This window comes from Tamandua tetradactyla, chromosome 2 (assembly GCF_023851605.1).
Source record: "Tamandua tetradactyla isolate mTamTet1 chromosome 2, mTamTet1.pri, whole genome shotgun sequence".
NCBI classification, from domain to species: domain Eukaryota; kingdom Metazoa; phylum Chordata; class Mammalia; order Pilosa; family Myrmecophagidae; genus Tamandua; species Tamandua tetradactyla.
The window spans coordinates 190,103,165-190,128,858 of NC_135328.1; the positions used below are offsets into that span (position 1 = coordinate 190,103,165).

The 25,694-nt window shown below is 35.9% G+C and overlaps 1 protein-coding gene across 14 annotated transcripts in view; it reads right to left on the reverse strand.

Annotated features, from left to right (window-relative positions):
• The window catches only part of ZMYM4 (zinc finger MYM-type containing 4), a 273,687-nt gene that overhangs the window by 107,281 nt on the left and 140,712 nt on the right, over positions 1–25,694 (reverse strand). For 9 of the 14 annotated variants that reach the window (XM_077150338.1, XM_077150329.1, XM_077150333.1 and 6 more), the window contains 5 exons: positions 10,986–11,507; positions 9,348–9,409; positions 8,877–9,047; positions 1,899–1,983; positions 1,422–1,677 (listed from right to left, as the gene is read on the reverse strand). In XM_077150338.1, the coding sequence (XP_077006453.1) occupies positions 1,422–1,677; positions 1,899–1,983; positions 8,877–9,047; positions 9,348–9,409; positions 10,986–11,507 (1,096 nt within the window). Of the gene's footprint in view, positions 1–1,421; positions 1,678–1,898; positions 1,984–3,678; positions 3,698–8,876; positions 9,048–9,347; positions 9,410–10,985; positions 11,508–13,150; positions 13,356–25,694 lie in introns of those variants that run through there. The other 5 variants (XM_077150340.1, XM_077150339.1, XM_077150335.1 and 2 more) reach the window with 4 other exon arrangements.

The following is a 25,694-nucleotide window of genomic DNA, read 5'->3' on the forward strand; positions in this document are numbered from 1 at the left end:
GACCTGACATTCCCACTTCTAAGTATATAGGATTGAATTGAAAGCAAGAACTCTCAAACAAATATGTATAAATCAATGTTCACAACAGCATTATTCAAAACAACCAAAAGATGGAAGCAACCCAAATGACTATCAGCAGAGGAATGGATAAACAAAATGTAACATATACACATACAATGGAATATTATTCAGCCTTAAAAAGGAATGACGTTCTGATAAATGCTACTACAGAGATAAGCCCGGGAGACTTCACGTTGAATGAAATAAGTGAAATGTATTTCAAAATGGTAAGTTTGAAAGGAAAAAAAAAAACACCATCAGCTTAAAAGACAGTCCCCCAAACAAAAGGCTGCAAAAGTTTATGCTGTTATTTTAAGTTTCAAATATATTACAAGGAAAATATAGCTTCCAACAAAAACTATTTTAAAGGACACTCTACACATAGACATATGAGTTTTGGCATATTTTTAAACTGTCATTTTAGTACTACCTCAAATATAACCAAACCTACACTTACAGTTATTTCAAAGCATAAAGGGACATTATATACATATATATATATATAATTAATTTAAAGAAAAATGTCTAAGGATATTGAAATTTATTTTAAAAGTTTCTAATCTAAGCTATGCTTTCCAACTGTACCAGAAGATGGAGTCTCTTTTTCCTTTTCTAGACAAAATGGTCCACATCAGCTGAGGAATTATTAACACTAATACTTAAAGGAATAAATTATGGTTTGAATAGTTTAATAATAGGAGGAGGCAATGTGTTTCAGAACAAGAGTATTATTCTCCTTCTTCTGAGTTAGTCAATAAACAGTTTTCTAACAATTACCTTACAAAATTAGCCCAAGTTAATTTATATTTCTCAAATATATCAAAATGAACTTACTCACATCATAAGGTCCTACCTCCTTTTCTGGCGATTAAACACTACAATGAACTCTTTGAAGTATTTTAAAGATACTGATATATATACTGAAAGGTATTTAAGTTAAGAAGAAAAACATTATAAATTCCAATTATATAACTAGAATTAAAAGTATTTTCACCTTGATAATGCTCTATAAAACTTTAAATACTTAACAAATTCAATTATCTACTGCCTACAGTTACAAGACAAAATACAGCGGTCATATAATAGTTCTAAATAGTATGGTTTTTGTTTAATAAATCATCTCAACTCACAAAAATAGAAGAGTTGGTTTCAAAACCACCTTTCATACAAAAGACACGGTATTTAAAGCTGAGCACCTAAGCACCTAGAAAGGATGAAAATAGCAACACCATACTGGTGCTAAATAACATGATATTTCTCAAAAAAAGGAAATGGAAAACGAAACACAATACAGACACTAAGACCAAAGTATGTTAAAAGAAAAATGGAAACAAAGAAGCTAATTTAGAATTCTGCTATACTTTGAGCAACTTGAGCAAGTTTTCTTGGTGGGAGGAGGCGGTGGACGGGCAGGTGGAACTGTATATCCAGTGAGGCACAGTGTTGAGCAGAATAGTTGAGTAGACCCTTTCCTCTGATAAGCAGTTTGCCCCTTCTGGAGGATTTTTTTACAACCAGAACAGGAAACTCGAACAGCTGGGGCTGGAACTGAAGGAAGCATTTTATTCATGCCAGATGACGCCAGTGAAGACTGAAAGCCAGTAGTCAACTGTGGAGCTTAAAAAGAAAATTTTAAAGAAAAAATATTTTACTTTCTAACAGGAATTTTAAAGTATACAGTCTTTCTCTTTTAGAGCCAGTCTTAAAACCCATTAATTAAAGACATTCTAAATGGATAGAGAGAACTGCCTAGTTTACTAATTCAAACAGATACTTCTTCTCACTCATATCGGTCAGAATAAATAAGCATGATTAATTTATTCAGTTCTGTTTCTTACCAAGAGGACTGCCACTGACCGAAAACACAGCACTAATTTTCAGTTCGCCCTCTTGAGTTTTTTGCTGTTGGCCATCACCATACTCCTTTAAAAAGGAAAAAATAATAATAAATACATAGCCAAAAATAAGTACAATGTATCTAAAGAAATCCAAACATTCAAGACATTTTACTATCCATTATTTAGAAGTAGAAAATGTTAAACTATATTAGTAATGATAGAAAAAGAATACAAAACAGCAAACAAACTATAAGGATATAAAACTTTAAATATACTGCAAGGCTAAGGGGCAAAAAATCAAAATAGCTATCTACCAGACATTCACAGATATTTTAAGTTAATGCTTATCTCTTATAAAAGTAATACAAACTCACCATACAAAATTCAGACAGGTAAAAGAAAAAAATCTAATCATATTTCCATCACCTCAAAACAACCATAGTTATTCTTTTGGTATATTTCTTTCCAGTCTTTTCCCTTCTTCTATTCTGAAGTTTTATTTCTTTACATAGTTGTAATTATACTGAATATACCATTCTTATAAACTGATCTTTTGATCACCTGAGTTATTAGAATTTTTGTATTTTATTATAAAATAACTTTTAATTGCCAAATATCAGTGTTTCTTAAATTAAAACCCAAGAACCCAAGGTCTATAGATGTACTTCAGAGTGAAAATTCTAGGAAAACATTTTTTAAATTCTGCTTTTGTTTCAAAGATTTTTAACTGAATGCAAACATATTTTAAGTTGCAAATAACCACCACATAATTGGGTTCTACCACGAATTGTCAGTGCTGTTTTTCGCTTTAACAAGTATATTACTGCATCATGATTAATTCACTGTTTATCATACTGAAAGTTGCAAAACCTTGTCAGACCCCTTATTCTCAGTATTCGCAGGCATTTCACACATACCCCCTTTTTTGTGTGGTGGTATGGTGTCAGTACATTAACTCAAGTTTGAGAAATACTGATATGTGTTATTTATAGCAAATTACACAGGACCGAGAAACAGTTATGTACTTGTCTCAGGCAAAAAATTTAAGGGGGGGAATCCAAAAATCTCAGTTGTCAAGATAAACAGTATTTTACTTTTGTTTTTTAATTAAAAATGCAAATAAAAAAGCTATGATTAACAAAATATCAAACTTTTAAATAAAGACAGGATCAGCATTACTGACTTTTCCTTTTGCCTCAGAATCCAATATGGCCTGCACGGCACAGAGATTAAAAAACCATAACCCAATGTTGGTCCATCTATGTTCCTACATATTTGGTACAATGAGTAATTGCACAACGAACATCTCTGTGACTACCCATACTCCCATATTTAGGATTATCTCCTAAAGAAAGGATTTTTTTGGAGGAGGGTGCATGGGCCAGTAATCAAACCCAGGTCTCCCACATGGCAGGCAAGCATTCTACCATTGAAGCTTCCATGCACCCTGAGAAAGGATTCTTAATGTGGAATTAAGAGGTAAAGCATACATAATATAGGTTCTTGAGAAATGACAATAGAAAGTTTTCCCAAAAAATGATATTCTCAATTATATTTACTCCAGTAATTTGTTGGAAAATTAACATTTAAAGGTTTCTTCCCACTATTGTTTTGATTTGCAATTTCTTTTCTAAAGTCTGTTTACAATAAGGCATTCTAATGGAAAGATATTGATCCTCCATAGTATTTATTATCAACATTTCCTCAATATGCACTTTGAATTAAAACCTTTACGTACTTGAAGTTTCTATTTTTATGCCAAAAATCTGACAATCTTTACCTTTGTGATTTCTTCTATCTCTTACAAATTTCTACTTCCATAATAAAATAATAAAGTGGTTTCATTGCTTATAATTCAGTCCTTTAATCCAGGGGTCAGCAAACTTTATCTGTAAAGGGCCAGATAGTAAATAATTTCGACTTTGCAGGCCATCCAGTTTCTGTCACAACTACTCAACTCTGCCATTGTAGAGTGAAAGCAGTCATAGACAATATGTAAATGAATGAATGTGGCAATGTTCCAATAATACTTTATTTACAAAAACAGTGGACAAAACAAAACAAAACAAAAAGGCGGGGGTAGGAGGACAAGTTAGATTTGGCCTGCAGCCCCTAATTTGCCAACCCATGCTTTAATCTATCTGGGATTTATTTTATTTTGATATCTGATGGGCATTTATTTTCTTTCTCTAACAGTTAATAAGTTCCTTCCATTCACTACTGGTTATTACAGCAAATTTTAAACATGTCTGTTTTCAGGTTATCTATCCTCTATTATTATAAATCTGACTACTCTTATATCACATAGCGTAATGAACATAATTGCAGGATGTTTATTTAATAAAGTCTGCCACCCTCAACATTTCCAAACACTTTTTTACAATCTACATATAACATACATGTGCATGCATACACATGTCTACTTATTCTTCTTCAAAATGCCAGAACCTAAGCATATTGTTATTTTCAATGCAGCAAACCTATTATTTTAATTTTGGAATAAATGACATCATAAAATTTCTTACATTTAAATAACAGCTTCCAAATTCATTTAAATTGTCATGTATAATACTTTTTTAGTTGTTATCTAACAAGTGGATCATAGAGATATTGTTATTTTTTATATAAAATCTAATTCTGCTAGCTACTCCACTAAATTTTCATAAATTCTATTAATTTTCTAAGAAAGAACCTTACCAGAAAATGATGATTACTGTGTTTCCCCTTTTCTATTATTTATTCTTCTAATTTCTTTAACAGGTATTGGGCCAAAATCCAACAACAGTTATTGGGCCAAAATGGTGACATCAGTATTTTGTGTTCTTTTAATAATTACTATTAAGAGGTTTCTCCCATTTTACTTTTAAATTAAATGATTGTTATTGATCAGAAGTAGATTTTTTTTGCCATGATCAAGAGAATATCTATTATAAGAAATGTAGAATGAATTATACATAAGATGTCTTTGACACCTAATAATATGATTATATTCTTACAGTAAAAGATTTTCTAATATTGACTTATTCTGACATTCTTATGTTCTGACATTCTTATGTTACACATTAGAGCATATTTTAAAGTTTTAAAAAAGGAAAATTTTAAAATCCCAGAAAACTGTAGAAATAATAAACACACACTGATATGCTTTAATGGTCTCCAATCAGCTTTTTCTCTGTAGCAATACTCCAGACTTCTGACATTTTCCTTAAGCCTCAGTATGTATGAGTTACATATCATAGTAAAACTAGTATATATCTTCAGTATGCTGTATCTTGTACAATGCTGTCAAGGCAGAAGCCATGTTTGGCTTATGTTTGTTTTTCCCACAATGCCTAACTTTACAATTATTTGATAAACAAATCACTGACCAGCAAATGATTAATAAATACGATTTTTTGAGAAGCAAAAGTCTCACTGATGATCTAAAAGCTTAGAGAATCAAAAAAACACAGGTGTCAAAAAGCCCCACAAAAATCCTTTACCGATACCTTTACTTTTCCATTGTGTACCACAAAGGAAGATCCCTAGCAGTATCCCAGAACAGTAAATTAGAAATGAAGAACCCAACTTCTATAGACAAGCTAATTTGACATGGCAAAAAAAAATCCCCAACAACTAAACTGTTGCATTCTACTTTCCAAGACTATACAAATCACTACTGTAAAAATTTATTTGCTTTTCCATCCTAATCCATGTATCTCAATGAAAGAATATAAATCTGCCTTCCTCTATTATTATGAGCAAAACTGAAAAAAAAAAGTTATGCTTTTTAATGTAATGTTTACTAAGTATTCAGCATTTAGACCCTATCGGAAATGGGGAAAAAACAAATGAGATCTATGACTCTCTTTAAAAGCTTATATTTGAAAACCTTCTCTAGATGTGTGTGTGTGTGTGTGTGTGTATATATATACATATATACATAAACATATTTTTTTTTATTAAGCAACTTTTATTTATAGAAAAATTAGTAAACTAATGTGGTCCCAGACTGGTTCCTTCTTTGCCATGTAACCTTTAGTAACTAACTTAACCTCTATTAACCTATAGCTTCTTCTTTTATAAATGGGGTTGATATCCTCTGCTCTGGCCATTTTATACAGATTGTTGGGAAGATGAAACAAAATAGTATGTGTACAAGTGCCTGTAACTGTAAAAGTACTACAGAAAATATTACAGTAGCATGCAAAATGAACAGTCTAAAGAAATGAAATTAAGAAGTCACAATGATATTATATCAGTATTAGAGGCAGGAGGAGGACTGATGAACCCAGAAAATCACAATGGGATAAATAACTAAGAGCAAAAGGGTAAAAGAGGTTAAATATAAAATACATTTCAGCACCCTCCTTAGTGATTTATATGGGAGAGTATGGAAATTAAGACCAAAGTAGATTATGTAAAAAAAACAAGAATCAGGAAATAAGCTGAAAGAAAAACTACAAGTTAATCACAGAGATATGCCAAGGAAGGTTTTCAAAAGGTGCCATAAGACATAATTACAACCTTCTTTAACCATGAAAACAGCTACTAGTAATTGACGTTCAAAAGTAAAGACTAACTGATCACTACAGTCATATTAGCATTTTTTTAGAGTTAGGTTAATAGTACTGTTTTAGAGAATAAGGAAAGAATACACTGGACTCCCTTTTCCAGTCTGTGGGAGAGGAATAAAAGTAATAAAGCATTATACAATATTGAGTGCAAGAACAGATTTCCAGCAGTCATAGGTGGGGGGGTGGGGAACAGTTAAAAGAACAGGACAGTGAAAAAGGAACCAAAAAAAAAAAAAAGGAAGAAAAGAAAAAGCAAAAGAAAAGAAGGAAAGAAACAAGTAGAACCAGGTATCTGTAATTAATAACATGCGATCTCCTGAGGGGATTTTTAGAAGAATTACCAAAAAGGCCTGATCCTTGAGGAATGGTGTGGCCAACAACAGGGACGAAATCCTAAAGAAAAACGACATTTACCCACTCACAGGCTGGGAATGTCTTATTACAGTGGCCAAGGGTAAAGAATGCTTCTGGACCTTATGTCCAGGATCTACTTACATTCCTTAAGAGACCAATCTCAGATGGTGAGCCTTAAGGGAAGTTATTTCCCATAATCATGAATGAAACCTCATATTCAGCATTTTACAACACAGCATTACATTCTGAGGAAGTATATTAAAATGTAGGTGTTTCTGTGTCCTGACTATTTCTACTCTATTTGTATTCTCATCATTGGTACCTCTGACTATTTCCAAAACTGGAATACTAAAAACTCTTCCTGATGAGCTTTGCTATTACTACCTTTTCATCCCGAGGAAAGTGTCATTGGGTCAAGTACAAAGAGAGAGTAATATTTCTGGTAGTCTGACAGCATTATTATTTCTAGGTATTTCCTGTATCCAACTAGGTCAGGTAAAGAAAAATGACATTTTTCTGCATACAAACATAGCTGCAGGTTTCTGAGGCATGCACTTTCACATGAACATTAACTGAGTGTCAGGACATCTATTTATCCCTAATTCAGATATTTAAGACCTCCACTCTACCTGCTTCTAGAAATATGCCTCTAATCTACCTTCCATTCAAATATTTTTACATTACTTCTTCTCCATCATCTTTGTAGTCACCATTGCATACTCATCCAACTCTTAAAATTTTATCACCACTACCCTACCCTATCTTGCTACCTTCCACTAGGCAACATGAAATTCTTACTTAACGGAGCATCAATTTGACTCTCAGGAATCATCTATCTCTATAATCCTTACTCTAAAACAAGGGTTCTCAACAGTAAACAATGATGCCTCCCCAGGGGACATTTGGGAATGTTTGAGGACAATTTTGGTTGGTAGAACAGGGTGGGAAGGGTGATACTGGAATCTAGTAACCAGAGCCCAGGAATACTACTAAGCATTCCAAAATGTACAGAACAGGCTCTCACAACAAAGAATTATCTGGCTCAAAATATTAATGGTATCAAGGTTAAGAATCCCTGCTCAAAGAAACATGGTTGAAAAATTCACAGATATCTCACATTTTAAAGTCCCTTAACAGAACGGCAGGGGAAGATAAAGTTTCTCCAGACCAAATGTCATTTCAGAGAAATGACTAATTCATGCTATCTTTAACTTCTCATCCTCTAAATTCATATCATTTGTACAAAACACAGTCTACCCTCAAAAAAATTGCTATTATTGTGCAGTAATCCCTTGAATACCTTCCTACTATCCAAAATGACCACAGTATCTGATGTAACTTCTCTCTTCTACACCAATCACTGCAATATTATCAACTGCATGGATAACTCAGATGACTTCAGAACTTCACAGCTGCAGGAGCTCCAAGACTTTTACCTCCAGAGTAACCCTGAAATAGCAGCACTCTACCATTACCCTTTTACTCAAAGACCGCAACTTGGAAACCCATATTGCTCTTCAAAGCCTCCTTTATCTTCAGCCCACTAATCCAATCAAATGGCTCTTCAAACAATCAAACCTTCCAATTCCAAAAATAACCTGTCCATTAAATTCCTCCTGACAAATATTTAAATCCATACTTTGCTTGCACTTGATTAGCAGTAACTACAAAGGACTTATTACCCTATATAAACTTAATCACACCATAAAACTTCATAAAACACCATAAACCTTCATCATGTCTGCAGTACCAATCTCAAATCCTTGAAGACTTTCACACTTTCCTTCATAATACACTAAAATGCTTTGCAAAAATCACAGAATAGTGGTATTAAGGAACAAAACAGATCAAAAGCCTTAATTACAACTCAGGAATGGTATCATAAAATTCTTGTTGATTCCTTACCATTATACTCACAAGATGTTTCAAATTGCTTCACCCTTTCTAAGAATGTTCTCTCGCCCTGTCAACAAACAACTTCACTTCTTAACCAAGAACTTCCTCTCTCAAGTGAGTAATTCAATGTGTGGAACAAAAAGAACAAAAAAAAAAAAGGTGAAATGTTTACTTGAGCATTGTCAGGTTCATCTTTAATTTTGTCTAGTAGTCCCTGCTGTGGTGCCATTGCTTTGTCATACTCATCATCCAAAGGTTCTTCTTTAATTCTAATATTTGATGCAAAGGAATTTCCCAGTTCCGAACCAATGGATTCTTTATTGGCAAATGGGTAGCTGGAATCCTAAAACACAATATAAAGGATTAATAAATATTCAGATTTAAAAATTAGTCCTCTTCAGGTTTAATACCTAAAGAAAAGCTCACTGGAAATGAAGAACTCTATGGACATTCAGTAGAGTTCCTATACCTAAAAGTAAATCTGCTATATGTCTAAATATCACAAAATGCCCTTAATAATAAAACCAAATGAAGGAAATCAGCACTCTACCTAACACATATAGTTACAGTTTAGAAAGTGACATAAAGAAAATTTTGACACTTGCCACAGTTACAGTAATCTACATATACACTGAAAACTTACCCTAAAGTTTGTTTCTGGGGTTTGTGGTAAATGGGTATGTAATGTTTCTTCAACTTGATTAGCTATTGAAAGGAAAAAAAAAAATGTACATGAATAACAAATCTCAGAAATTTTATAGAGTGACCTAAAAAACTATCATTTGATTATCACCTCTCTTTCCCAACAAAGATGCTTATTAGAGTGAAATGGGTCCCAAATAAACCTAAAAGAAAGTTTCACTCAAGGTTCTGCAAAATCTGGCCCCACATAATTTTTAGCCTTATCTCACAACTTTTCCTTGCTTATGCTCTGAAAATGACTTATTCTCCCCCATTTCTGCATATACCATTCAAGTGTCCTCTGTCTATCCTAATCTCTCCTCTGAGTCTTACAAACTCATCTCAGTTTAAAATTCACCTCTCTTTTGTAAATCCTTTCTTGTCCACTGAATTCAAAATCCTCTCTAAGAAACCTTCAAACATACTCTCTCAGTCAAATGAAAGAAATCTTCTTATACTGCCTTATGACAAACTATTCTATCCCTGTCTTCAACTACAAATTAAATCTTATTATATTCAACCGGTCACTGATACTTTTACCACCTGACCTGTCTTGTCCTTTTACTACTAGAAATTATGGTCCTTGAGGATAAACTATCAAAATTTTCAATATCCTCTATAGTATACACTTGCACAAACAATTGTTCGCTTTAATTTGATAATAGTTTGTTCTTCACACCATATATTTCCTTGTATTTTCAGAGGAAATATGAGGGTAAGTATACCTTGCTTTAATTCTCATCTATAGAATACTTACTGAAAGATTACTGTTTTTACCACACCAGGATAGACGTCAGAATACAAAGATGAATAAGATACAATCTGGCCCTCAAGAAACTCCTACACTAGTAAGTAAATCAAAACAAATACAGAACTACAATACTGTGTGAAGAGTACTATAATGAGGCCTGAACAAAATTCTGTAGAACTACAAATAAGGAAACAATTCATTCTTGATGTGAAGAAGTTATGAATGACTACAGAGTAGAAGGGGTTTATGAGATAAGCCTTATCGGACAGAAGTACTTTCACAGGCATATATACAAAGAAAGAAAATGGCATGCAGGCAAATAAAATAGGAGGAGGAAAAGAACGCACATAAGAAAACATATGACATATTAAAAAATGACTTGGAGCTGAAGTAGAGGGCACACCAGGCAAAGAGGCTCAAGTTACCTCAAGAACGTTCTAAAATAAAGTAGAAATGTTAACAAAAAGAAAAACCCTCAATAATTTGTATTAACTGGTGGGACAGCAGTTTGAATTAGTGCTTAAACAGCACACAGAAGTTAAAACCAGCTTCAGGTTCCAATGCCCAACAAAAGAAAATCAATAGATAATTCACAAGTATCTTGCCCTTCTCATCAAAATATTGCAATCAGGGGAGGGAGAAAGAAGATTTTGACCTATTTTTCAACCACTTATATCATTAACAAAAATTCAGTCCTTTGCAAAGAACAAAGATAGAAGAAAAATAACAAGCTTACAATGAATTCAACTACTCATACTTCATTTAACATCAGAAGGTAATTAATAAGAGCTTTATTATCAGGACTTTGTTGTTTATTCTGTTTTATGGTTCTGTTCCAATAATTATTACCTGCTTTATCAAAAAAACTGCTTTTCAACCTTGAATCCAAATCTTTATGGGGCTTATCCAACCGTTTTTCACGTTCATAAGTTAAGTCTCTATTTTTCTCCTTTCCAGAAAATGTCTCTTTGCTGTTTTCTCTTACTAGACTAAAATCTTTCCGTATGGATTTAAAGACAGAAACCTGATCGAACTGTTTAGGAAAGTCTTTTTTTACTTTACTTTGAATTTGTATTTCATTTTCATTGTCTGATTCATGCTGTGTGACTCTTCTGTCTACTTCCAAGCTATCATCAGTATGAATTGAAGAAACAAGATTGTCCTTTGAACTAAAATCCTGTTCATCCTCATTGTCACTACCAACGACTGGAATTCCTGCAAGATCCCCCGAGTTCAAAAAATAATCATCTTCATCCAGCAATGAATTTTCAGATCCTGTTTGATTCGGCATTCCATAAGACATGCTGTCAAGGGTAGGAGTTAAGTTGTGGTCTATATCTTCAGACATTTCTGTATCCATGATACCACCACCTTAAAAAGTAAAATACCGTTTAGACAAATGATAGTACTAAAGGTGACCACATTTATAAGGTCTGCTGGTATTTAACCAAATATATTTTTTCTTTTTCAAATACAGTATTACCACAGTATTCATTTAACACTTAGATACAGGTGTGACAGATATGACTATCCTTATTTAGCAAATAAGGAAATGGTACCCCAAAACTTAAGAAATGACTTCAAGTTAGAAAGAAAAGCAATGTGTATTAAAAAAAGAGAGAACCAACTTCAGAATCAGACACATTTGTGTTGGACGGATTCTTGCCTGATCACTAAAAATATATGTGATCCTGAGAAATAAACTCTCAGTCTCCTTACCTATAAAATGGCATAATACTCACCTTGTAAATTAATTTGTGGTGAGAATTAGCAATGCTATGTATAAAGGGTCTAGTAATACAAAGCCTGACAAATAGAACAGAATACAAAAAATGATAATTATAATTATTATGGTGATTATTCTGGGGAACTGAAATTAGAATCCAAGCTTCTGGACTCAGAGTCCAACTTTCTCTGCTCTAAATTAATAAACCCTTATAGCAGTTAGTATAATATTTAAACAAAAATAAAATTTATCCAAGCTAGAATAAGTAACAAATCTGTTTAATGTTCTTAACTATATGGTCAAGTCTCTCCCATCCCAAACTAAAAAAAAAAAAAAAAACAGCCCTGCATTTCTTTCTACTTCCATTATTCACCTTTCATTTACACACAAACTTATTGGGAAAAAAATCTACACTGCTTTGTTTCTACTTCATCTCCTCATCATTAATTCTTTGACCTTAAAGCAAAGTGTCTCCTAACTTCCCAATGGAACTGCTCTCATTAAGATCACCCATGATCTACCAATGGTCAAATCAACTGATTCTTTTTCAAACCTTATTGACATTTGACACTTTCTCCTTGACAAACCCCTCTACTCTTTTGACACTATATTTCTTCCTATCTTTCTAATTGTTCTTTCTATTTATTTCATACTCAACTTTCTCTATTTATGCCTTTAATATCCATTTTTCTCCAGGAGTCCAGTTTTCTGCTCAATTTATACACCCAGGCTGGGCAATTTTATCCACACCCGAGGCCTTGACTTTTGCTGCCAATTTCCTAAGCACTGTTATCTTTAGCTTAGATGTTCCTTCCAAGATCCAGATACATATATTTAACTAGCTTCCTAGGAACTTCCAATTCAATATCTCTAAACCAAATTCATGTTTCTAACCCAAGCATATTTCTCTTCTATTTTCCTAACTTGATTAACAGCATCACCAAATCAGCAGTTCCTCAAGATAGAAAAGAGAATCACTCAAATTCTCAATCACTCTAATTCTCCTTCACTCTGAAAAAATTTGTCAACTGTACTACTTAATATTTCTCAAATCCATCTCCTCCCACTGACTTCTAGTTCCAGTACTCCACATCTCTTCCTAAACTACTGCTGCATTATCTTCAACAGTGTACTAACTCAACCTGTCTGGACATGCAGGACACCATGATATTCTCACAAACCTCTATACCCAAGCCACATTTAACTGGTCCAAGAGTATACAAAAAAACAGATGAAGACACAATGAAGCAAAGACTAAAATATAATGGGAGTGCATCCTTGTTTTTACTTGCTCTTTAAGTCCAGACGCCAGATCATTCATGTGGTTTCTTTCCTCAACCCTTCCTTGAATTTCATGATCCAATAAATTCTTCTTTTGGTTTAACTTGATTTGAGTTGAAATACTTGTAATCAGGAACATTGAAACAGGGTCCAATTGAAAATTTTCCTCAAGTTGCCCTTCTCCATAACTTTCCATATCTTTCATTAACTTTCTAAAAAAAAAATCATTTCATAGTATAACCTCAATTGCTATATTTCCCCCACTGCCTCAAGTATTCACTCATTCATTAAGCTAAAATTTTCTTAACTTTTTAAATTGTATAGTATAACATATATACAAAGCAAAGAAATAAAAAAGCAATAGTGTTCAAAGCACTCTTCAACAAGTGGTTATAGGACAGATCCCAGAGTTTGTCATGGGCTACCATATGATCCTCTCATATTTTTCCTTCTAGCTGCTACAGAATATAGGAGGCTAAAGGGTCATTATGCATAAATTTATTAGGAAACTACTCTGAGCTAAGTATTGTAATAGGTTCTAGGGATAAAATGATGAGAAAGATAATTCCAATTTCCCCCTTTCTGCAGAGCTAGAGAAACAAATAGAAAACTAGAAATTGTGTGATGGTGAACAAATAAGTCCACAGTGGTGTCAAAGGGGTGGAGGGGTTTTTTTTCACAGAAGAAAGCTTGCTACTAAATTTAAAGGAAATAACAGATGTAGGAAATCACCATTTTACACTTCCAAAATAATAATCAATTCAGAAAACAGATGTTAAAACCTTTAGATAAATGGTGTCAAATATCTTCTCGGTGCCAAAATAAACCCAGCTGGGTGTTTCCTGATCTTCCCGAGGACTCGCCAAGTACTCCTGGGACTGAGGGATCCGTACTGGCCTTTCCGAAGGCTGCCAGCGCCATGTTTCTGTGTCAGGAGGTCAGGGCAGGTCTGGGCAGGACCTGCAGGGCGCCCAGGCACAGGGGCATGGGGCTCCTCATGGTCCTGAGGAGGCGTCCTGACAGGCCCCGCCACCTGCATAGATAGAATGTCAAGTCCTGCCAGCTGCAGGCCTTCCTGTGGAGGTTTCCAGAGGGGAGGTGAGTTGAGGAGGCCAAGAATGAGCTTCTAGCCATGTTGCAAAAGCCTCCCTTTTGACCCTGTGGACTACACTGTAGTGTCCACACTGAGATTAGATAATCCTCCCATGAGACCATACGTGGAGGTGCCTTTCACTCTGGGACAACTTGCAGTGTACAGAGGTAGCCCTAGTTGCAAAAGCTCAGGAACTGAAAAGCAGACAAGTGGAGCCTAACAAGTGGAAGCCCAGAGCCCACAGGAGCGCATGGATGGGGATTGACGAGGACTAGAAAGCAAGCCAAGCCTTGTTTCTGGACATGCTACCCTCACCAGTGCAGCCCTGCAACCCACGACTCACCCCACACCCCATGCACCTGAACCACGTCACCCGCCCCCACTCCTCACACACCCTCACACCTCAAGCACAGCCCAACCCACCTCTCCTGCGCCCCTCCTGACCACAACCGCTTGCTCCCTGCTTCCTGCTAACTGCAGGCAGTCACCAGCACATAAAGGCAGCAGGCGCTTACCTCCATACCCAGGCTATTTCCACCTCCAGTCCATAGTGTCACAGAGCCTCATCACCCCCTACTCTCCCCACCCCTGCTGAGTTCTGTGCATGGGTACATCACTTTAGGCACTCCTAAAGCCACACATATGTATGGCCCCCAGTAATGCACCTCAGCTCCGGGAACATCAGTTTACGGCACTCCTAGACCCATGCATGCACATGGCATCAGAGCCCTGGGAAACACTGACCTGTGCAGTTGGGTCACATCTGCCCCCAGCCCATGCAGGCATAATGCCAACCCATTGCCATAGCTCTGCACATGGCACAAAGGGCCCTGGGCCCTAGACCAGTGCACAACAAAGGTTATGTACTCCCTCGGACCTGAGCACCTGCACAGCAACACCCTCCCTGGCCGCTGGGCATTTACATTCACAGGCACCAGTGTAGCGTCCCCAAACTGTGCCTATACCGTGCTGCAAGGCATCACCACGCTGTTGTACCCCATGCCATGCACTGCATCCTGCTACACATCCATCCTGCAAACACAAGGCTTTAGACCACTGAAGGAAATCAACTTCCAAAGTAAATCAATCAAGATATTTACATGCGACAAAAACAAACAAACAAAAAATCACTAAGCATATCACAATGCAGATAGATAAATAGCCCAAACTATTGACCAAACTAAAACACCAGAAGAGACGTAGACACTGGAACAACTAATCAAAGATGTTCATATAACTCTACTAAATAAAATAAGTGGGACGGCTAATAACATAAAGGAGATCGAGAACACAACAGAAGAGCAAAAAGAGGAATTTGAAAGAATACAAAAATAGCAGATATCACAGACATTAAAGATACTGTTGACCAAAAAAAAAAATACTAGAGACCACAACAGCAGATTGGAAGAGGTAGAAGAAAGAATAAGTGAACTAGAGGACAGGATAACTGATTTCAAACACTCAAAACAGCAAATTGCAAATAAGATAGAAAAATTTGAACTGGATCTCAGGGAAATGATGGACAAAATAAAATGTGCAAATATAAGCATCACTGCTGTCCCAGAAGGGGAGAAGAGAGAAGAAAAGGGCTAGGAAGAGTAGGTGAGGATATAATGGGGGAAAACTTCCCAACCCTCATAAAGGACATAAATACACAAGTCAAAGAAGCTCAACAAACTTCAAACATATTAAATCCAAATAGGCCCTCGCCAAGCAAGACACGTACTACTCGGTCTGTCAAATGTTGAAGAGAAGCAGAAAATTCTGAAACCAGCAAGAGAAAAACAATCTACTATATATAAGGGAAACCACATAAGACTCAGTTTAGACTGCTCAACCAACACCATGGAGGCGAGAAGGCAGTGTATGATATACTTAAGATTCCAAAAGAGAAAGACTTCCAGCCAAGAATTCTGTACCCAGCCAAACTGTCCTTCAAAACTGAGGGGGAGATTAAAATTTTCACAGACAAACAGATCCTGAAAGAATTTGTCAATAAGAGACAGGCTCTACAAGAAATATTAAAGGGAGTTCTGCTAGTTGGAAGAAAAAAGACAGGAGAGGGAGGTCTGGAGGAGGGTACAGAATTGAAGAGCATGGTAACTTAAAGAATAAAAAGAGAACAAGGGTAAAGAATATACAGATCTGACAAATAAAATAAAAAATATAAGATGTTATATTCAAGAAATGCCTTTTCAGTAATAACTTTGAATGCAAACGGACTAAATTTACCAATTAAAGATACAGATAGGCAAAATGGATTTAAAAATACAATCCACCTATATGCTGCCTACAAGAGCCTCACCTTAGACACAAATAGATTGAAAGTGAAAGGATGGAAAAGATTTTCCTCGCAAGTTGTAAGCAAAAGAAAGCAGAAGCAGTTATACTAATATCGGACAAAATAGACTTTAAATGTAAAGACATCATAAGAGACAAAGAAGGACACTATATTTTAATTTAAGGGGCAATTCACCAAGAAGAAATAATAACCATAAATACTTATGCTCCCAATCAAGGAGATAGCAACGGGCAAAAGTGAAGGGAGTAACAGATATTTCAACAATAATAGTAAGGGACTTCAATATACCACTCTCCTCTATAGATAGGACAACCAGACAGATTAACAATGAAATAGAAAGCTTAAACAATTTGATAAATTAATTAGACTAGACCAAAGAGACACATATAGGTCATTGCACCCCAAAACCCAAGGATATACATTCTTCTCTAGTGTTCGAGGAAAATTCTCCAGAACAGTTCATATGCTCAGGCACAAAACAGGTCTTTATAAATGTAATAACACTGAAATTATTTAAAGCACTTTCTCTGATCACAATGGAATGAAGGTGGATCTCAATAATCACCAAAGAACAAGAACATCCACAAATATATGGAGATTAAATAACATACTCATAAACAACCAGTGGGTCAAGGAAGAAATTGCTTGAGAAATCGGTAGCTATTTGGAGATGAATGAAAATGAGAAATAACATATCAGAACTTATAGGATGTGGCAAAGGTTGTGGAGAGTGGAAAATTTATTGCCCTAAATTATCCACCCTATATTAAAAAAACAAGAAAGAGAAAAATCGAGGACTTAACTGGAAGAATTTGAGAAAGAAGAGCAAACTAACCCCAAAGCAAATAGAGGAAGAGAAATTATAAAGATTAAGGCAGAATTAAATGAATGGGAGAACAAAAGAACAATAGAAAGAACCAATAAAACCAAAAGTTGGTTCTTTGAGAAAACCAATAAAACTGACGGACCACTAGAAAGACTGACAAAGAAAAAAAGAAAGGATGCAAACAAACAAAATCAGAACTGAGAAGAGGTGCGATACCACAGATCCTGAAGAAATAACAAGAGGATACTGTGAACTAAACACCAACAAACTCAGCAACTTAGATGAAATGGACAAATTCCTAGAAACACACATACAAGCTACACTGACTCAAGAAGAAATAGAAGGGCTCAACAAACCAATCACAAGCAAAGAGATTCAATCAGTCATCAAAAAATCTTCCTACACATGCTGAATGAGATAAGCCAGAAACAAAAGGACAAATACTGTATGGTCTCAATGATATGAACTAATATTAGTGAACGAACTTGGAGAACTTCAGTTAAGAATAGAGACCATAAGGAGATAGAAACAGGGCAGATATTTGGTAATTGGAGCTGAAGGGAGAAAGATTGCACAACCGTACTGATTTTAAAAATTCAGAAATGGATAGCACAATACTACCTAACTGTAATACAATAATGTTAGTATGCTGAATGAAACTGAACATGAGAATGATAGAGGGAGGAGGGCAGGGGGCACAAATGAAAGCAGAAGGAAAGACAGACAATAAAGACTGAGATGGTATAATTTAGGAATGCCTAGAGTGTACAATGAGAGTGACTAAGTGTACAAATTTAAAAACGCTTCTGCATGAGGAAGAACAAAGGAATGTCAATAATGCAGGGTGTTGAAAACAGATGGTAATTCATATTTTAAAACTTTAACTTATGTGTAGGACTAAAGCAAAAAATATTTATTTGATACAAAATTTATAATTTGATTAGTGCATTTCATAATATAATTTATGTGGACAGTTTAATTGAACACCATAAGTACATGGAACCTTGAGTAGGGCATGAGTTTGTAGATTTGTCCAGAGTGATGCCCCAATAAATCCCAGAATGATTTGAACAATGAACAAAAAAAGTATTTGCAAAGTCCCCATGGGGGAATGGTGAGAAAGGGGGAAAATTCTACTTCCCCAGGTGGAGAATTCCTGATATTCTCACAAAGAGTGGGGACAACCAAAACAATAGGCCAAACTCTCAATCTTGGGATTTGTTCATATGAAACTTATCCCCACAAAGGATAGGCTAAACCTACTTAAAATTAGGCATAAGAGTCACGCACAGAAAAGCTCTTTCATTGTTCAGTTGTGGCCTCTCTCTCTTTCAGGCAACAAGACACTGCCCTCCCCCTCTCTACAGGGGTCATGACTCCCAGGGGTGTAAACTTTCCTGGCAATGTGAGACAGAAATCCTAGAGATGCTGAGCTAGGACTCAGCATCAAGGGATTGAGAAAACCTTCTCGACCAAAAGGGGGAAGAGAGAAATGAGACAAAAAAGTGTCAATGGTTAAAAGATTTCAAACAGAGTGAAGAGGTTATCCTTGAGGTTATTCTTACACATTATACAGACATCACCTTTTTAGTTAAGGTATATTGGAGAGGCTGGAGGGAAGAGCCTGAAAATGTTGAGCTGTGTTCCAGTAGCTATGTTTCTTGAAGATGATTGTATAATGACATAGCTTTCGGAATGTGACTGTGTGGTTGTGAAAAGCTTGTGTCTGATGCTCCTTTTATCTATGGTATGAACAGATGAGTAAAACATAGGGATTAAAAATAATAAATTTGGAGGAGGGGCCAAGATGGAGGCTTAGCAAGGTATGGGATTTAGTGTGTCCTTCAGAGCAGTTAATAAATAGCCAGGGGGTGGGCCACGGTGGCGCAGCAGGTAAGAATGCTTACCTACCATGCCCGAGGACCCGGGTTCGACTCCCGGTGCTGGCCCATGTTAAAAAAAAATAGCCAGGTACAGTACAGAACACAGTGTACCCCACTCTGGACCAGCTGGACCAACTGAGAGCCCACCAAGAGCCGTGAGTTCCCCAAGCCACGGTGGCCGGTACCCCCTCCCAACCCCTACAGACTGCTTTTCAGAAAAGAAAGGAAAGGGACTTTACTAGCAGCTGGGGCTGAACGCAACCAAACTGCAGAATTAATGAACAAATTCTGACTACTAAAAATAGGCCCCCAGCTGAGCTGAACCTCGAGTAAATGCTGAGGTTGCTGGTTTTTACCCCAGCGCAGAGGGGGCAGAGCTGACAGAAAAAGAAGAAAAAAAATCAAACGAAAAACAGAGGTTTTTTGGGATTTGAAAAGGTCTAGCCCTGAAGGAAAGGAGGGGGTACATAGGATTTGGAGATATACGGAGCAACCTTGATTGGCAAACCCAAGGAACGAGGGTCCTGCTCTGAAAAGGATTTTTCTTTCGTTTTGGTGTCTGTGTTTCTACAGCTTGACTGCTCATTGGATACAGCTGCAAGGCTTCCCAGGCTCCACTGTCCCAGGCATAGGCAGAATTAAGCTTGTTTGAGTGTTTGTCTGGAGCCTGTTCCTTCCCCAGAAGAGGGTGGGGCCCAACTCAGGTGGAATCCTTCCGTCAAGGAATTCAGACCCCAGGGTCTGGAAAAGTGAAGCAATTAAAAACAGACTACAACCTCTCCTCTGTCTCCACCACGCCCCCAAGAGGAAGAGTCGCCTGAAGTTAAAGGTACCACACATCATTTTAAGCTGGTGGTACCTGCATGCTGACAAGTGCCACATACTAGGCACGATAGGAAAAACAGAGAGCCCAGAGGCTTCATAGAAAAGTCTTTCAATCTGCTGGGTCTCACCCTCAAGGAAAATTGATGGAGGTGATTCTTTCCTGCTGACAGGAGGCCAGTCTGGTCTGGGAAATCTGGCTGGGGTCTATACTACCTAAGGAGATCCTCCTAAGTGGGGGAAAAAGGCACCATACAGGCAGGGCAAGAAATAAGAAAACAATAACTGAAAAATTCTGGTCTGTTAAACAAAACCTAAGCTAGAAGTCCAGAATAAGCTGAACTGAATGTTGAAAAACAGACAGACAACAAAGTCATGCAGTAAGAAACTCCTAGGTAAAAAAAGTGAAAACAATCTCCAGAATAAACCAATTAAGGTAATTAAATGCCAAGACACCGGCAAAAAATAATGAATCATAATAGGAAAACTGAAGACAAGGCCCAGTCAAAGAACAAACCAACAATTCAAAGAGATACAGGAACTGAAACAATTAATTCAGAATGCTCAAATAGACATGTAAAACCTCATCAAAAATCAAATCAATGAATTGAGGGAGGATATAAAGAAGGCAAGGAAAAAACAAAAAGAAGAAATCGAAAGTCTGAAAAAACAAATCAAAGAATTTAGGATTAGTGAACTGGAAGACGGAACATCTGAAATCCGACAAGCAAAAGAGAATATAGGGGAAAGAACGGAAAACTATGAGCAGGGACTCAAGGAACTGAATGAGAACATGAAGAGCATGAATATACATGTTCTGGGTGTTCAAGAAGAAGAAGAGAAGGGAAAAGGAGGAGAAAACTAATGGAAGGAATTATCACTGAAAATTTCACAACTCTTATTCCAAACAGAACAGATCCAAATCGACGTGCTCCAAGACACTTACTAATCACAATGTCAGATGTCAAAGAGAAAGAGAGAATCTTTTTTTTTTTACATTTTTTTATTAATTAAAAAAAATTAACACAACATTTAGAAATCATTCCATTCTACATATGCAATCAGTAATTCTTAATATCATCACACAGATATATGATCATCATTTCTTAGTACATATGCATCGATTTAGAAAAAGAAATAGCAAGACAACAGAAAAAGAAATAAAATGATAATATGGAGAAAAAATAAAAATAAAAAATACAAAAATATATAAGAAATAAAAAAAACTATAGCTCAGATGCAGTTTCATTCAGTGTTTTAACATAATTACACTACAATTAGGTAGTATTGTGCTGTCTATTTTTTTTTTTGGAAATCATACCATTCTACATATGCAATCAGTAATTCTTAACATCATCACATAGATGCATGATCATCGTTTCTTAGTACATTTGCATCGGTTTAGAAGAATTAGCAATACAACCGAAAAAGATATAGAATGTTAATATAGAGAAAAAAATAAAAGTAATAATAGTAAGAACAAAACAAAACAAAACAAAACAAAACAAAAACCTATAGCTCGGATGTAGCTTCATTCAGTGTTTTAACATGATTACTTTACAATTAGGTATTATTGTGCTGTCCATTTTTGAGTTTTTGTATCTAGTCCTGTTGCACAGTCTGTATCCCATCAGCTCCAATTACCCATTATCTTACCCTGTTTCTAACTCCTGCTGAACTCTATTACCAATGACATATTCCAAGTTTATTCTCGAGTGTCGATTCACATCATTTGGACCATACAGTATTTGTCTTTTAGCTTTTGGCTAGACTCACTCAGCATAATGTTCTCTACGTCCATCCATGTTATCACATGCTTCATAAGTTTATCCTGCCTTAAAGCTGCATAATATACCATCATGTGTATATACCACAGTTTGTTTAGCCACTCGTCTGTTGATGGGCATTTTGGCTGTTTCCATCTCTATGCAATTGTAAATAACGTTGCTATAAACATTGGTGTGCAAATGTCCGTTTGAGCTTTTGCCCTTAATTTCTTTGAGTAGATTCCCAGTAATAGTATTGCTGGGTCGTATGGCAATTCTATATTCACCTTTTTGAGGAACCACCAAACTGCCTTCCACATTGGTTGCACCATTTGACATTCCCACCAACAGTGGATAAGTGTGCCTCTTTCACCGCATCCTCTCCAGCACTTGTCATTTTCTGTTTTGTTGATAATGGCCATTCTGGTGGGTGTGAGATGATATCTCATTGTGGTTTTGATTTGCATTTCTCTAATGGCCAGGGACATTGAGCATCTCTTCATGTGCCTTTTGGCCATTTGTATTTCCTCCTCTGAGAGGTGTCTATTCAAGTCTTTTTCCCATTTTGTAATTGGGTTGGCTGTCTTTTTGTTGTTGAGTTGAACAATCTCATTATAAATTCTGGATACTAGACCTTTATCTGATATGTCGTTTCCAAATATTGTCTCCCATTGTGTAGGCTGTCTTTCTACTTTCTTGATGAAGTTCTTTGATGCACAAAAGTGTTTAATTTTGAGGAGTTCCCATTTATTTATTTCCTTCTTCAGTGCTCTTGCTTTAGGTTTAAGGTCCATAAAACTGCCTCCAATTGTAAGATTCATAAGATATCTCCCTACATTTTCCTCTAACTGTTTTATGGTCTTAGACCTAATGTTTAGATCTTTGATCCATTTTGAGTTAACTTTTGTGTAGGGTGTGAGATATGGGTCTTCTTTCATTCTTTTGCATATGGATATCCAGTTCTCTAGGCACCATTTATTGAAGAGACTGTTCTGTCCCAGGTGAGTTGGCTTGACTGCCTTATCAAAGATCAAATGTCCATAGATGAGAGGGTCTATATCTGAGCACTCTATTCAATTCCATTGGTCAATATATCTATCTTTATGCCAGTACCATGCTGTTTGGACCACTGTGGCTTCATAATATGCCTTTAAGTCCGGCATCGCTAGACCTCCAGCTTCGTTTTTTTTCCTCAAGATGTTTTTAGCAATTCGGGGCACCCTGCCCTTCCAAATAAATTTGCTTATTGGTTTTTCTATTTCTGAAAAATAAGTTGTTGGGATTTTGATTGGTATTGCATTGAATCTGTAAATCAATTTAGGTAGGATTGACATCTTAACTATATTTAGTCTTCCAATCCATGAACACGGTATGCCCTTCCATCATTTTAGGTCTTCTGTGATTTCCTTTAGCAGTTTTTTGTAGTTTTCTTTATACAGGTTTTTTGTCTCTTTAGTTAAATTTATTCCTAGGTATTTTATTCTTTTAGTTGCAATTGTAAATGGGATTCGTTTCTTGTTTTCCCCCTCCGCTTGTTCATTGCTGGTGTATAGAAATGCTACAGATTTTTGAATGTTGATCTTGTAACCTGCTACTTTGCTGTACTCATTTATTAGCTCTAGTAGTTTTGTTGTGGATTTTTCCGGGTTTTCAACGTATAGTATCATATCGTCTGCAAACAGTGATAGTTTTACTTCTTCCTTTCCAATTTTGATGCCGTGTATTTCTTTTTCTTGTCTAATTGCTCTGGCTAGAACCTCCAACACAATGTTGAATAATAGTGGTGATAGTGGACATCCTTGTCTTGTTCCTGATCTTAGGGGGAAAGTTTTCAATTTTTCCCCATTGAGGATGATATTAGCTGTGGGTTTTTCATATATTCCCTCTATCATTTTAAGGAAGTTCCCTTGTATTCCTATCCTTTGAACTGTTTTCAACAGGAAAGGATGTTGAATATTGTCAAATGCCTTCTCTGCATCAATTGAGATGATCATGTGACTTTTCTGCTTTGATTTGTTGATATGGTGTATTACATTAATTGATTTTCTTATGTTGAACCATCCTTGCATACCTGGGATGAATCCTACTTGGTCATGATGTATAATTCTTTTAATGTGTTGTTGGATACGATTTGCTAGAATTTTATTGAGGATTTTTGCATCTATATTCATTACAGAGATTGGCCTGTAGTTTTCTTTTTTTGTAATATCTTTGCCTGGTTTTGGTATGAGGGTGATGTTGGCTTCATAGAATGAATTAGGTAGTTTTCCCTCCGCTTCGATTTTTTTGAAGCGTTTGAGGAGAGTTGGTACTAATTCTTTCTGGAATGCTTGATAGAATTCAGATGTGAAGCCGTCTGGTCCTGGACTTTTCTTTTTAGGAAGCTTTTGAATGACTGATTCAATTTCTTTACTTGTGATTGGTTTGTTGAGGTCATCTATGTCTTCTTGAGTCAAAGTTGGTTGTTCATGTCTTTCCAGGAACCTATCCATTTCATCTAAATTGTTGTATTTATTAGTGTAAAGTTGTTCATAGTATCCTGTTATTACCTCCTTTATTTCTGTGAGGTCAGTAGTTATGTCTCCTCTTCCATTTCTCATATTATTTATTTGCATCCTCTCTCTTCTTCTTTTTGCAATCTTGCTAAGGGCCCATCAATCTTATTGATTTTCTCATAGAACCAACTTCTGGCCTTACTGATTTTCTCTATTGTTTTCATGTTTTCAATTTCATTTATTTCCGCTCTAATCTTTGTTATTTCTTTCCTTTTGCTTGCTTTGGGATTAGTTTGCTGTTCTTTCTCCAGTTCTTTCAAGTGGACAGTTAATTCCTGCATTTTTGCCTTTTCTTCTTTTCTGATATAGGCATTTAGGGCAATAAATTTCCCTCTTAGCAATGCCTTTGCTGCGTCCCATAAGTTTTGATATGTTGTGTTTTCATTTTCATTCGCCTAGAGGTATTTGCTAATTTCTCTAGCAATTTCTTCTTTGACCCACTCGTTTTTAGGAGTGTGTTGTTGAGCCTCCACGTATTTGTGAATTTTCTGGCACTCCGCCTATTATTGATTTCCAACTTCATTCCTTTATGATCCGAGAAAGTGTTGTGTATGATTTCAATCTTTTTAAATTTGTTAAGACTTGCTTTGTGACCCAGCATATGGTCTATCTTTGAGAATGATCCATGAGCACTTGAGAAAAAGGTGTATCCTGCTGTTGTGGGATGTAATGTCCTATAAATGTCTGTTAAGTCTAGCTCCTTTATAGTAATATTCAGATTCTCTATTTCTTTATTGATCCTCTGTCTAGATGTTCTGTCCATTGATGAGAGTGGGGAATTGAAGTCTCCAACTATTATGGTATTTGTGTCTATTTCCTTTTTCAGTGTTTGCAGTGTATTCCTCACGTATTTTGGGGCATTCTGGTTCGGTGCGTAAATATTTATGATTGTATGTCTTCTTGTTTAATTGTTCCTTTTATTAGTATATAGTGTCCTTCTTTGTCTCTTTTAACTGTTTTACATTTGAAGTCTAACTTGTTGGATATTAGTATAGCCACTCCTGCTCTTTTCTGGTTGTTATTTGCATGAAATATCTTTTCCCAACCTTTCACTTTCAACCTATGTTTATCTTTGGGTCTAAGATGTGTTTCCTGTAGACAGCATATAGAAGGATCCTGTTTTTTAATCCATTCTGCCAATCTATGTCTTTTGATTGGGGAATTCAGTCCATTGACATTTAGTGTTATTACTGTTTGGATAATATTTTCCTCTAACATTTTGCCTTTTGTATTATATATATCATATCTGATTTTCCTTCTTTCTACACTCTTCTCCATACCTCTCTCTTCTGTCTTTTCGTATC